Below are 15,934 nucleotides of genomic sequence, written 5' to 3'. Positions count from 1 at the left end.
AAGTGGCACCAAATTGCCAACTACACATCTTACACAGCATAAGCTCTTTGTCTAACTCCCACAATCCCCTTGCTTCCCTCTCCAGATGGTGAGGTTCAAAGTTTCAACAACAAAACTTCTGTAATTCTTCACTACATATTATACACATAAGGAATGAGATCAGTCCTTGAGGGTGGTATATAGCGTATATTATTCTTGTTCCAAAAACCCAACAACCCTTGCCACTCCAACTTTGGGGTAAGATTAAATTGGCATTACTAGGAAAATGCTTTTCTACTTGCAGTACAAACAGGTGGACCAGCAAACAAAGCTACAGTCCCTACCCAGTGTAAATACAACTCCCCTTGTCCTATGGAGTTTTCGCCCATTTATATGTGCATTGTTCAATGTCAGTCCATACCATCCCCTATATGTTATGACAGTGTGCACACAACTGTTCTATAATGCAGTACACTATGACAAACCTTCCACTACTGTCTTCCACATTTCTGCCTGGTAGCCAGTACTTGCATGCACTGTACTGACTGGACAACATAATAGTGACTGAATGGACAACATAATAGTGACTGACTGGAAAACAAAATAGTGCATGAAGGGCTGCGTAATGGGCTCACAAATTTTCGAATACTACAGAAATAAATACTGCGATGCACTAGCATGAAATGTTTTTGAATCACATTCTCTGTGTTTGGTGTTGTAAGACATGTTTGGGACATTGATTGGGAAGGAATACTGCTGGTACCACAACATCCACTATTCCATGGAGGAAGTATTTCCCCAAATAAATCTGGGTAGCATGAACATCAAGGTGGAGACCCTCTATTGCACTACCTTGATCTCTTGAAAGCTGGCCTGTAGTAGCACAGTGCAGAGCAAACAAGAAAATAACATAATTCTAGTTAGTTCAGACACTGTGCATTCTATACTACAGTAATTTTAGAATGTAAAGCGAATTATAACCAAAAAATAAAGCATTACCAAGGACATAACATGACAAGCATATGGAGGTCACAGAAAATGTATTCACTGAACACAAGACACATAAAAATGCTAAAGCATGTTGGATGGTACACTTTGTAGAACTGTTCAGGTACTGAGTGGTGCTAAGAAAAGGTGCCCCTTACCTCTCAATTTCTAGGATTTGTACACTGAATTATTTGCTCAGAATATCAAAACTGATGTTCATATTTCTGGTGTAATACTAGACCATTTCAAGTATAATATTCACCTTTATGTGGATGACATTTTAATTATTATCACTTGACCACTTATTTCCAACTGTATGATAGCAGCTTGCACTTTTTGGTAATTTTTTAGGCTTTACCGTAAATTTGAGCAAAATTGAGGCACTTATGATATTTTCTGCTAGTTCCTCAGCTCACGTATAAGGTGCTTATCAGATGTTTTGGTATTTCTATGCAATTTGTGGGACTGCAAATCTCTAAGTAACTTAACTTACTAGATGATGTTAATATGGGTTCTAGAAACCACATAGTTAAGTCCAATATACAGCATTTCTTTTAAATAATTCTATACACAAGAAAGAAACAACTTTAACTACCAAATTCCTCCAACAATATGCTATCCAAGCCAAGCTTTAATTTTACCTGGACCTGAATAATAAGCCATACAATGAAAAGATGTAACAATAAATATTTTGTTGGGTAAGAATTTTCAAAGGTCTCTCCTGGGTCACTATGGATTTCCCCATCCCTTTGATTCAGAGAGATTCTATCTGCCTGCACTAGTTGGCTAATACAGATTAGTGAATTAGTGCAATGGACAGAGTCTCTGATTCAGATGCAAGGTTAAGACATACACCTCATAATGAAATGACAATGCTCTGTCACACTTGACTACTCAAGTGTTCTCCCTACTAGACCATCAACTGCAGGAGCATAGGTACACCCTGACATGCATGAATGCGCACACACACACACAGACACACACACACACACACACACACACACACACACACACACACACACACACACACACACACACACACACACACACACACACACACACACACACACACACACACACACACACACACACACACACCTAAAATCACCCACTGACATTCAAATTCACAGAAATACTCAATCATACATCCCATGCATGGTCTCACTCACACACACACACACACACACACACACACACACACACACACACACACCGACACATGCCCCTAAAAATCACCCACTGACATGTTCAAATTCACAGAAATAATCATAGATCCCATGCATGGTCCCACACATACACAAATATTCACACACACACACACACACACATACACACACACACACACACACACACACACACACACACACACACACACACACACACACACACACACACAATCATACATCCCATGTATGGTCCCACACATACACATATATTTGCACACACTCACACACACACACACACACACACACACACACACACACACACACACACACACACACACACACACACACACACACAAACATCTGTGACTTGTCCCATAAGAATCAGTGAGTAAAAAGACTGCATACACTTTTTTTTCCCAGCAAAAGAAAATATCCCAGCAAGGCCATTTGGTCCATAGGAGTTGCCATTTCTGACGGACAGCACAGGGTTAAATAGCATTAGCAGCTCCCCAGAACTGCCCCACTCACATGAGATTTTTCCACTGATGCTGCTGTCTGCACTATAACCATTGCCAGGGAAAACCTGTAGAAGGAAAGCAGTTTCTGAATCATTTTGCTTAAGCACTTGCCTGTTAGCAAAAATTATAGAGCTGGTTCCTAGTCATTCCCAGACGGTATCTGTGCTGTATTCAGCATTACAGAATGTCAAACATAGAATGGAGTATTGGCTTTATTCACAAGGCCAGCATATTACATCTTCTTGTTTATCTTACAGTTTAATGAATATTTGCATACCTGCCTCCATTTCTGTTTTACTGTGAATTACTTAATTCCACCATTCTATGGACAAATCTTGGCCTGAACTAAAGGATATACTTAAATGATGGGTTTTCTTGACCATATGCACTACAGACTTGGCACATAATCTTAGTCAAATTTACAAGAACCTTCTAGATCTTCCTGTTAATAATAACTTTTGATTCTGACATGATCAGAAAGCTGTGGGTTCTAGCCCTACGGTAGGTAGTTGAATTTGTTATGCAGTAGCGACACTGTAGTGCAGCATTAAGGAAGGGATACACCTGTAAAGGAGAGCTTTACTTGCTATTAACAAATATATTGTGAGGATTGTACAAGGAAGTGTCACAGTTAATAGAATTTGATGCTGGCTACAGTCCTTTACAGTTTGGAATTAAGAACATATATGGACAGCATCCCTTTGTAGAAACAATTTCAGTCTGCTCTGTGAAGAAGATCAGTATTTAAATGTGCATTTTTCTGAGCTTGAAGTTAATGAATTTGAATGTTTTTTGTCTCAACAGGATTTATCTGGGGTGAAATTAAACAGATGTGGGATGGAGGTTTTCAAGACTATGTGCACGACTGGTGGAACCTGATGGATTTTGTTATGAATTCATTATACCTCGCAACGATTTCATTAAAAATTGTTGCATATGTAAAGGTAATGGTTTGTATATATCGTGAATGCTTTGGAGACTCCTTAAAAAGTCACTTCGTAGAAGGTGTTTTTTATAAGAAAAAAGTGCGTGAAAATGTAATAATTTCTCTTACTTCTCACTATTTTCATTTTGCTAAAATATACAAAACGAAATACTTAGATTTGCTGTAATACATCTTAGAATAGTACACAAATTAACATGCAACATTTATAAAGTTGAATACTTGAGCTACAGTTGAAAACAGTTGATAAAAAACAGATACATATTAATGCCAGGCAATGACTATTAATCTTACTGTCTGGTAATTCTTATTTGAAATCTTGACAACAAAATGAAAAGTGGCTGTTAGCTAAAATAGAATACATGAAATGCAAAACAAAAGAAAAATGTGAAGCTATCATGCTAGCTTTTAGGTTAGTGTGACTACTTAATATCAGCGTATGAATGAATGTTCATAAACGACTACGAAGTTAAAATTTGCAGTGACATTATAAAGGAACGGTGCCAATGCTGTACGCAGTGACATTATAAAGGAACGGTGCCACTGCTGTACGCAGAGACATTATAAAGGAACGGTGCCACTGCTGTACGCAGTGACATTATAAAGGAACGGTGCCACTGCTGTAGAACACAAGAGCAAAACAAATGCCTGAACTGTCATCATTAACATCAACAACCCCTTTCCCCCATTTTTCTACATGGGGTCGGGGTGTCACATCAACTGTTGCCATCACTTTTGATTCTATGCACTCCCCTAACTTCTTTGATGATCTCTCACACAACAATACATCTCTCTGCAGGATTCCGTTGTTTCATCTTGCCTTCTTCCTGTCTGTCCAACATCTTTTGCTTTCCTGGATATCTGCCTGAACCATTGTAATCTGTTCTTCCGGCCTTCTCTTCAGTTGGAGCTACTTGGGACAATGCTCTGAAGTCCTCATGTCTTCATCCGTCCCACAGTGTGCATTCTACCACTTATCTCAGGCACTTCATCTCAATCACCTCTCTGTCTTCACTGCCCAGGTTTCTGTACCATACAGTAGTGCTGGTCACATCATTGTTTTGCAGACGTTATTTTTCAGTTTCTTTCGCATTCTTCTGCTATATACTACACCTGACCCTCTGTGCCACTTGCCTGCAGCCCCTCTGTTTCTAGCTTTGACCTCCTCATTCAGACTATTCTTCTCCTCAACTGCCCCTCCAAGATACTTAACATATTCTACTATTTTCCATTTTATCTCACGTTTCAGCCTCTTATTATTTCTGTTTTCTGCCATTAAAACTGTGTTGTCTGTACTCAGTTTCATCTCGTGTGCCTTCAGTTTTGCATTCCATTCTCATATCATTTGCTGAAGTTCTTGTGCAGAGTATGCCAGGAATGGCACATCACCTGCTTACAGCAGCTTTGTTTACCTGTCTCATCAAACCAGATTGCTAATGTAGTCCACCACCAGTATGAGCAGAAGTGGGTTCAGAGCTGAACCCTTATGCGCACCCACTCCCAGTGGAAACCCCTCTGTGAATGCAAGCATTGTTTGTACTTATGTCACTGGGCCTTGTACACAGGCTGCATTAATTCTACCAATGTTTGTGGGACTTCAAACCATTGAAGGACTCCCAAATCAGCTTTCTTGGGAACTTGTTATATGCTTTCTCCAAGTCTGGGAATGCCCAGATGGACTCTTTCCTCATCTCCACAGACACAAGGGAGAAAAAAGAGTCTAGAATCCTACTTAAATACACTACCAATACATGTAACTCCATACGAATTGCAGAAGGAGTCATTACTGGGCACATAGAGAATGCTACGAAGAGCACTTTTGGCTGACATCAAAGACTGAAACAATACTAATTTCATGAACTTTAATCATAGTTTGACTTAGGAATGGGGTCCATTCCCATCATGGTATTAGAAACCCAAAAGATTTGGAGAAATTAATAAAGGGAAAATGTCATTTAGTCTCGATAAATGTGCAAAAACAAACTTTAAAGAAGGAAAACTGTAGCACCAGAAAAACATCAGTCTGGGACAAGAATGTGATATAAAAGAACTCGAGCAAGAGGGAGTGTATAAATATTTGGGAATTGATGAAGGATCAACAATAAAACATGAACAAATGTGAATAAAACATAGTAAAGAATACTTTAGAAGACTCAAATTAATCCTGAAAACAGCTTCAACATTTTGGAATAAAATCCAAGCTATAAACCAATTTGCTCCTCCTGTCCTAACATACAGTTTTGGAGTGATTGACTTGCCCCCAAAACGTGTTGGATAGATTAGATAGGAAAACAACAAGGATGCTTCATGCTCACCAAATGATCTATAAAAATCAGTGCATACCAAGATTATATATTCCACGTTCTGAAGGAAAGATGGGCCTCCTTGAAATTGATTACATGTATAGATCTGCAATTGTGGGACTCCACACATATCTGCTGACCACACAAGACCCAAACATAGTTAAAGTTTTGAAACATGAGGAGAATAAATCTAAGATGACTTCCCTGCTTAGGCTAGCAGAAGTATATCGGCGTCAAGCAAGAATGGAAATTAAACCACAAGTAGATAAAAATCAGGCAGCCACTGAATGTACCAAAAAACAAAAGAAAGAATACCAGGTGAAGGACCTGATGAGAAGGCAAGAAATGTGGAAAATGCAGAAATATAGTTGCAAGTATAGAAAATTTCTGGAAGAACCACATGTTGATCAGGAATGAATGCATGAATGGTTAAGGAGAGGTGAATTTAAACCAAGAGATAAAGGGTTAATATTGGTGGTCCAAGATAGTGGGCTACATACACATTGGTTTACAAAGTCCATTGAACATGAGAGAAACAGACAAATGTAGGTTTTGTAAAACAGAATTGGAAACAGTTGCACACCTTGTTGCTGGCTGCGACATACAAATGGCAGAAGGACTGTATACTGAAAGGCATAACAATGTGGTGAGACTGTTGCACTGGGAATTGTGCAAACATTATGGTACTGAAGTGTCTGAAAAAAACTGGAAACATGAGCCAGAAAGTACCATAGAAAATGTTGACGTCTACATCACATGGGATCATCCATTGCCAGCAGTTCAAATGATAGATGCTAGAAAACCAGATATAGTGGTCCAGGAAAAGAAGACAAAAGTAGCATTGATCAATGAAATTGCTACACCCAGTGACTACAGTGTGTTGCATACAGAGAGACACAAAGGTAGTTCCAATAGTAGTAGGAGCAATGGATCTTATAAAAAAAAAGAGTCTACAATCATATTTAGATATGTTATCAACACATGTAACTCTGTACGAATTACAGAAGGAGTCATTACTGGGCACATTGGGGTGCTGCGAAGAGCACTTTTGTCTGACATCAAAGAGTGAAACAATACTAATTTCATTGACCTTTAATCATACTCTGACTTAAGAATGGGGTCCATTCCCTTCATAGTATTAGAAATCCCAAAAATTTGGAGAAATTAAAAAAGGGAGAACATAATAGCTAATAATAATCACAAAAATAATATCACATAGACGGAATGTAGAAATCTAGATTAGTAAAGTAGAAATTAAAAAAAAAATAGAAGTTGAAGTTATGGAGTGCCTGCAAAGTCAAGGATTTGATGTAGAAAGTATAACACAGGTTACATCAGAGCATGATGAAACGAGTTCCAAAATTAAGGATAAACAGGAAGATCAAGAGACATCTGAAGAAGAAATGTGGACATGGGAAAGAAAAAGAGTTTTAATATGGTGTAATATCTATGCAAAGGAGAAAGCAAAACTAACCAATACAAAAAGAGCAGCACCAAAGATATTTGAAAAGAAATACAGGCAAAGGAATCCGGACATGAAACACTTTACAATACAAAAAATAAGAAGACAAAGAGGAAAAGTAGAAAAGGAGATTATGAATGGAGAAGTTAAAGAAACAGAAACTGAGGTTATGGAGTACCTGTGAAGTGAAGGATTCAGTGTTAAAAAGCACAACAAAAGGATAGAGCAATGGACCTCCAAATTAAGGGGAAACCAGTACAACAGGAGGCAATTGGTCAGGTGCCATATGAAGATATTTTGCAGCCTTCCACAGGAAACCAGTATAAACTTTCACTTGAAGCTGACCAGCAAGGGAGGAAACAGGAAACTGTGGAATCTCTGACGCAGTTAATGTTGAGGAGTGACAGGCCAGTGAGTTCCCATATGACAGAGCAACGACTGGCACAGGATGAAACTGTGGAGAGTGTGCCATAAGATGATGCAATAGAACTTTCTATAGAATGCCCACATGAAATGGAAAACAAAAATGTGCCCTCAGTTTTGAAGAAAAGGAGCTAAGAGAAAAGTTGCTTGACTTAGAGATAGCTATATTAAGATCAATGAAAGTAATAGACTGCAGAAGATCAATAAAACCCAAAAGTCAGAAGTTTGATAAAACAAATGAACACAGCAGTTAGGACTGTCCACAGAGATCCATGCAATATAACAGAAGTGAACAGGATATATTACTGTGCAGCTAAATTAATAACTGATAAAGTTCTACCACAAGAACACAGGGAAGTTAGGGAGAGAAAAGGGAGAACTCAAATATCATCATGGAAATGTCGAATAGAGAAAACTATAAAGCAACTAAGACAAGAAGTGTCACTGTTAGAGGAGTATAGAAGAGGGAACAGATGAACAAAATTACTCAGAAAGATAGATGTGATAAAAGCAATGAGCAATATTATAATGGATCAGGATCTATCATGCACTTTTGCAAATAAACTGAAAATATCAGCACAGGCAGAAAAACGTAGAAGATACACAGATAAATATAAAGGAAAAGTACAAAATAAGCAATTTAATGATGACACCAAAAAGTTTTATAGAGAATTGGGAAACAAAGTAAAAGAAATTGAAAGGTCACCCAAAAAAAGAAGAAATAGATACATTTTGGAGAAGTATTTTTATTTTATTTATTTTATTTTACATTTGTTAATTGATGATGATCCTATGGAAGATAACAAAGATGCTAAATTGATAGATGAAGTAAAAGAAAGTATAAGAAGTATAAAGGTACGGATATGAAATGGGATGAAGTAACAGCCAGAGAAACTGAAAGAAAGTTAAGAAAAGCCTCTAATTGGAAAACACCAGTCCCAGATGCAGTACTTAACTTCTGGTTAAAAATATTAACATCTTTGCATGAAGATTTAGCCATGAGTAAGAACTATTTATAGGCACACTGCGAACAGACACCAACCTGGCTAACAACCTGTTGCCTCAAGCTTCAGCTGTGCGTGCTGTAATGGAGAGTAATGTGATTATGTAACAAAGTATCTGTCAGCGGGTGTTATCTGTTCCATACCTCTCAAGTGTACCTCATTACGACGTACCTCATTTGGGGTCTTAAAAAGTTCATGTTCCTCGAAGTTCCCTCAAAGTTCCACATTGAAAGACTCTGTCACACATTCAGTATTAGTAATTTTTTTAAGTAAGATCCATTGTAAATAGGAATGGATCATATTAATTCATTAAAAGATCATCTTTATAAGTAAAACCAGCATATTTCAACCATCCTATGACCTTCCTAGTTGAAGTTGTTAGTAAGCCATTAGTATGTGTTCCACATTTTGCCCATTTGTTCAGCATTATGAGGGCTAGTGTTCCTCATTTTGGACATAGAAGGTTGAGAGCTATGATCTGTTCATCTGGGCGCTTCTCATTTGCACTGTTCCATAGATGGTGCTCAAGGTTTGAACTATGCAAGGGGGCTGATGGGGCCAATGTGGGTCACTTCGGTGGGACACCTGCTGCCGCTCTGGGAGGGGGTCATGCTTTTCACATTACAGTTTTGCAGAGTACATTGTGTGGATGTCCCAACAAACGTATCATGTCAACCTGGGTTCTCTTCTAGCTCTTACTGATTTCCTGTTAGGAGCAAGGCTCTGTCTCACAGCACAGTCCTAGGGAAAGTTCATTTTAGTGTCTGCAGTGGAAAGAAGGATGCTTTCTATGAAATAGATGTCACTAATGTCTTGCTGGCAGGTGATGGAACTGTTTTGGTTAATCAGCAGATGAAACACCATAATAAGGTAAAGAGTTTCACTGTCCATGCGTGGGATTCTGAAGGAAAGAAGTTCTCTACAAATGTTACGTTGGTGGATCATGGTCGGGGGCTTCTATATAGTCATGGACATCTGCATTCTGGTCACCATAACTGACAGCTGGAATCTCCTGAAATATCAAGCCTCCCTGTTTTTACTTTTCCCAAGTTTAACTCTGATATGAGTCGACATAAGAGGGCATGGGTTTTTCCACCAATGAATGTTGCTGAGAACATGAGGGATCCATTTCCTCAGCAGCTAGTTCAGATAAAATCAAGTCGTGATAAGGGCACAGATTGGCCTCCACTGGGCGTCTTCATGATGGTTTGGTCTTTTGGACTAAACAACTAGACAAAGAACAGTATGCAGATTATAAGCTCAAGTGTTATGCTGTTTTACAAAATGGAGAATCTGTTGAGGAGCCTATGGATATTATTATTAGAGTAATTGATCAGATTGACAACAGTCGCCAGTTCACTCAGAAAGTGTTCGAAGGTTCTGTTTTAGAAGGATCTTTAATGGTGATAACTGCTGTTGAAGTCGCACCACCAGGTACATTTGTGATAACTGTGATGGCTACTGATGCTGATGACCCAAACACAGAAAATGCAATCCTTGGCTATTCCATTTTGAATCAAGAGCCTGGCGAGATGTTTATAATCCACAGGCAAACTGGAGTTATAAGTGTGGTGACAACAGGACTTGACAGAGAGTCTGTGAACAAATACACGCTAACTATACAGGTCACAGATATAGAAGGAGAAGGTCTGAGTGCAACTTCAACAGCAATTATCACCATTAAAGATCAAAATGACAATGCACCCTTGTTCAGTTCCAAAACATACACCGCGAACATTATGGAGAATGTGGTGGATTTTGAAATACTACACTTAAGTCTGACCGATGAGGATGCACCGCATTCCCCCCACTGGAGAGCAGTATATCGCATAGTAAAAGAAAACGAGGGTGGCTCCTTCAGTATGTTAACAAATGCAGAATGTAATAATAGAATCCTAAATGTTGTAAAGGGCCTGGATTATGAAACCACACCAGTATACGCTCTGCTGATTTCTCCTCAGAATGAAGCAAACTTCTCTATTGCATTGACGCCTTCCACAGCAACAGTTATTGTATCTGTAATGGATGAGAATGAACCACCGATATTTAATCCAAAGTAGAAGACTGAGCAGCTGAGAGAAGAACACCCAGTGGGGTGGGTCATATTGAATTACACAAATAAAAAAAAAGGGATCCAGTATCTGTCTTCTTGGGATAACATGATTGACAGACCTCAATGCTCTGCCAGAGATGGCCTGCATATGTCACCCCTGGGTTTCCGGACACTGGATAAGGCTCTTGCCACCCCTATATTACCTTTTTAGGTGATCTTCCAAAGACCAAATTACCACCGTAACAGCTATAAATAAATGCAATCTGCTCAATGCTAGAAGTCTAAATCTCAAGATGCACTTGCTCAAAGCACTCCTCAAAATGGAGAACATCAACATTTGTGCTGTAATGGAGACCTGGTTTAAAGCAGCAGAAAGCACCCCTGTGCTACCAGGCTATAACTCATTCCACACCTTTCGGCCCCAGAACATGGACCGAAGCTTCAAAGGTGGTGGTGTTTCCATATTCATAAAGGATATGCATACCTCCAGACTAGTAGCCCAGCATAACACATCTGAGATAGGTACAACTGACATTGGGTAAGACAGAGATTCAGGTTGTAGCCTACTATAGGTCCCCAACCATGTCCCAAGACTTTCACTCCACATTCCTATGCACCCTGGAAACTATTAGGGTCCAACCCAACACTCTCATACTAAGTGACTTCAACTACCCCTCCATCAACTGGGAAAATTACTCATGCAGCAATACACTGGCCCAATGCTTCCTGGAATTCATCAATTCCAATATGCTGGACCAGCTCATTCTTATCCCCACTAGAGGAATCAACATCCTTGACATGGTCATTGCTAACATGGGTGACCGTTGCTCTACACCAGTAGTCAGCTCCTCCCTGGTTAGATCCGACCACAAACTAATCACCATGGAAATCCACATCTCACCCCCCCCTCACACACACAAAGGTAACCACTATGAAAAACTTCTCCAAAGCTGACTTTGGGCTCCTAAAAACAGAGGTGGCTAACTTCACGTCATCCATGTCATTGGAAAATAGATGCAAGACTGCTGAATCATACACCAATGCACTGTACAAACACGTACATAAACGCATGGAACTAGCCATACCCAACAGAACCAAGACACTCTCCTCCAAAAAAAGGAAGCCAATCTGGTGGTCCCCTGCCATTAATAAACTCTACAACAGAAGGAAGAAACTGTTGCAGAAAAAAGTGAAGTCCCAAGACTGGAAAAACTTCCTTAATAGCCTCAACAAAAAGTTGAGATCCCTCATCAAAACCTCTACAGCCAGCTATGAAGGCAGAATTGCGGCAGACACTAAAAACAACCACAAAGCCTTTTATAGTTATATCAAGAATCTCCACGGCAATACCCAGGTTTGCTCTGAGTTACTGCACAATGGTACCTCCTATACTGAGCCAACAGATATTGCCAACATACTGGCCGGCAGATTCAGTGCCAACTTTACCCCCCCCAAAGGACCAATCACAATACCTGAAGAATGCCAGGCACCCAGCATTACTGCAGCACAGGTTAAAGCTGCATTGTCCAAAGCCAAGAATACAGCTTCCATGGGACACAACAATATCCTTGGCTGTATTCTACATGAACTACATAGTAAACTGGCATCTCACCTGTATGCCCTGTTCAATCACAGCCTCACCTCAGGCTTTGTCCCTACCGAATGGCACACTACTACAGTCATCCCTCTACATAAAGGGGAAGCGACTACAGATCCTGGGAATTATCGCCCATTAGAAACGAGTCTGATATGTAAGGCTATGGAGTGCATAATCATGGACCTAATTAACAAGGATATATGGAATCGCCAAACTCTAGATCCCACGCAATTTGGTTTTGTGAAAGGTAGATCATGCCTGCTCAACGTGGTTGACTTCTTTGAGTCAGTCACCACAGCTGTGGATGAAGGCAAGGCAGTTCATACAACCTACCTCGATCTGGCCAAGGCCTTTGATATCATTCCCAACTCAGGAATTATTGAAAACTCACCAAACTAGGCATCAACCCGTATATCACGAGGTGGTTTGCAAATTGGCTCAAAGATAGAACCCACAGTGTGAAAGTAGCAGACTCCAAGTCAGACTGCCGACCAGTCACGACTGGAGTCCCACAGGGATCAGTCATGGGTCCTCTCCTGTTTGGCATCTACTTCGCAGAAGTCCAGGCCAACACAGAGGGACTCTGGCTGACCACCATGCAGATGGCTGCAAGCTGAGAGTCATTATTAACTCCACAAGTGATGTAGACATCCTACAGAAAGGCCTCAGTGAGACCAATGACTGGTGTCTAAACCATGGCCTTAAGCTTAATGCCAAAAATGCATCATCATCCCCTTTGGGAAAAACTCAGTTCCCACTAATTACCACATCGATGGGAGCCCACTGAACACTGAAGACGTTATAAGAGATCTGGGGACACAGGTTGACAGCAACCTCTCCTTCGACCACCACATTGCCCACTGTGGTCAGAAAGTCCTTCTATGTGGCACATCTCATTACCAAGGGGGATTGCATCCATGAAGAAAGAGGTCATCGTCTCTCTCTCTACTCTTCCCTCATTAGTCCAATCATTGAGTATAATGCCCCATTTAGCATGTACCTCACTAGACACGTACAACAGCTGGAAAGGCCACAAAAGTACCTCACAAAGAGGATCCTAGGCCTTAAATATATGTCCTACATGGACAGACTCAAAAAACTCCAGCCATTCTCTGTCTCATATTGTCTACTTACAAAGCCAAGTCTGACCCAGCTCTGTTAGAAATGCTACATTTAAAGAAATCCCGATCCCTCTGTGAAGATTGAGGGAAGATGGGCAAAGGCTGCCAGCCTAGTCAAATAGAATTTGATACATAATTCTATCATTTGCAAAAATAAATGTAAAATACAGGCTTGTGTTCTTAAATGAAAGAAAACACTGTAAAATGTGAACTTCAGGAATGTAGCAACATTGCCATCTGCTGTAAATAAACCTAAGCCAAGCATATCAAACGTTTTTTGAAGTTAAAATTAGATAAATAGTGGTGCCGAAGTGGCTGGCTTAACACATTCTTTCTATTGTTTTAACTTAAGGAATAATTGCTAGAGTGTACATGTGAAATGTCTTTTATTGTTGTAGTTTCCTGAGCAGGTGTTAGATTACTAAATAATGCAGTTTGTTGGGCAGGGAACTCCAGACTAAGTGTCAAAATGGTGTAATTTGGGAGGGCCTAGCAAAGATGTTTGTTAGTGAGTTTAAAAACTATTGTTCAGTGAGAGACTGGGAGCATTTTTGATCTTGATATCCCACTTATCATCACTCTGCCTGTTGTCTTATGTAAGTAGTGTCTTAGAAGTATGTTTTCTTCTAGTAATAGCTAGGAACTTAAAAGAAAGTCAGACAAGTGTTTTTATGTTATATCAAAACTTTCCTACTGTATTGTTTTAAGTTTCTTTGTGATCTCTGAGCTCTTAGATATCACTGTGGTGTAGTAGTATTGTCTTGTGTTTTTAATTATTTATTATTAAATATTTTTAAACCCTTTACCTGTGGCTGGTTTGTGTAGAGATGAGTAAGCTCTAGAGTGCATTGCATATTTATAGAGTTTATTGTAATAAGCCACTCTAATAAGCCTTAGACTGAATAGTCACATTATCATTTGGATAATAATATTGCACAGTAATAACTGGACACCCTTTTAAGGGCCTTTGGGTAGCTGATAAGAATTAGCTGGTGGTGGCAGAAATTACTACTGTATAGTCTGGGTAAAGGGGCACAGCTAGAAAATCTGTGTCAGCCTTTCCCAGGAGTGTCTGTGAAGTTGTATAAATACTTATCTCAAAGTGTGTGTGGTGTGTCAGCTACCTGGGCAAAGACACGAAGCACTGGTGGGACAGAGAGGGTACTGGAAGTTAGCTTGCCAGCTAGGCTGAGATCTGGACCCAATAGCTGTGCCAGTGGGGAGTCTTATTGGGGACCTGGAGAGCAAGGGAGCAACCAGCCCCAGACTGACTGTGATTTCTGTGTGCACTTAAGAGAAATTGTACTTTACAGTGTGTATTCGTTATCCTTTCTTCTTATATGAGACGCCCTGCCTGGTGTTAGTGGTGAGGATTGAGGCTCCTTGATTGCTGGGCCAGGGCACTGTCATCACACCCTCCACACCACATGCTCCAGACACCTCAACCTCATTACCACAATTAACAAAACATGCTGGAGGGACAGGTTCTTAACCCAGAGACTGCCCATGCTCTGGAATACACTTCCCATACATGTCAAGTAGAGCACCTCACTGGCCCTCTTCAAGAGAAATCTTGATGAGTGAGTGGGAGATAGAAAGTTTACTCCGGGGATCACTCCAGTGGCTCTACTTGATAGAGGCACTGGGAACTAATGGGTGACACAATGCCAGGGCACTTCTATGGGCTAAACTTGTAAAGGTTCCAGGGCCATTAGTGTAGTACAGACCTATGAACCTTTGAACAGGAAAAACAATGCTCCTACTTAAGAGTGAACCTGCAAGCTAACCTAAAACTTATAGACCAATAACTTGCCTTCAAACAACGTATAAACTAAACACTGGATTTGATGCCGACAGAGTTTTTAGTCATTTAGAAGAAAACTCAATCATGGCAATAGAACAAAAGGACAATAAAAGAAAGTCATATGGAACAAAGGATCATTTGTTGTTAAATAAAATCATAGTGTAGAACTGTAAAAAGGGGAAGAATTTAAGGATGGCATGGATTGACTACAAAACTAAAAGAACGCTTAAAAATATATAAGATACATCCTACACTACATTACATTGACCATGAAACAGTGGCAGACCACTCTGCAAGTAAGCCATGATTAAGGACAAATTATTATTAAAGGGATAAAGAAGGATATTCCAGGGTGACTCTCTGTCACTACTGCTATTCTGCCTTGCCCTTAACCCATTAAGCTGTCTACTTAACAGCTTAGGCCATGGCTATAATTTGGCTCCTAGAAAACAACAAAGTGTTAAGACTTCTCATCTTCTCTTTGTCGATGATAAAACTGTATAGCTCATCAGAAAAGGAACTGAAAGCATAACTGCAAGTTGTCAAAACTTTTTCAGATGATATAAGAATATCA

At 39.8% G+C, this 15,934-nt stretch overlaps 1 protein-coding gene across 1 annotated transcript in view; it reads left to right on the top strand.

Annotated features, from left to right (window-relative positions):
* The window catches only part of TRPC4 (transient receptor potential cation channel subfamily C member 4), a 1,584,344-nt gene that overhangs the window by 1,305,736 nt on the left and 262,674 nt on the right, over positions 1 to 15,934 (top strand). The window contains exon 5 of the mRNA XM_044073322.1: positions 3,455 to 3,594. Coding sequence (XP_043929257.1) covers positions 3,455 to 3,594 — 140 coding nt within the window. The remainder of the gene's footprint in view (positions 1 to 3,454; positions 3,595 to 15,934) is intronic.

Source organism: Protopterus annectens, chromosome 5.part1 (assembly GCF_019279795.1).
Source record: "Protopterus annectens isolate FY-2018-M chromosome 5.part1, PAN1.0, whole genome shotgun sequence".
NCBI lineage: Eukaryota > Metazoa > Chordata > Ceratodontiformes > Protopteridae > Protopterus > Protopterus annectens.
This window is presented reverse-complemented; position numbering and strand designations above follow the sequence as displayed.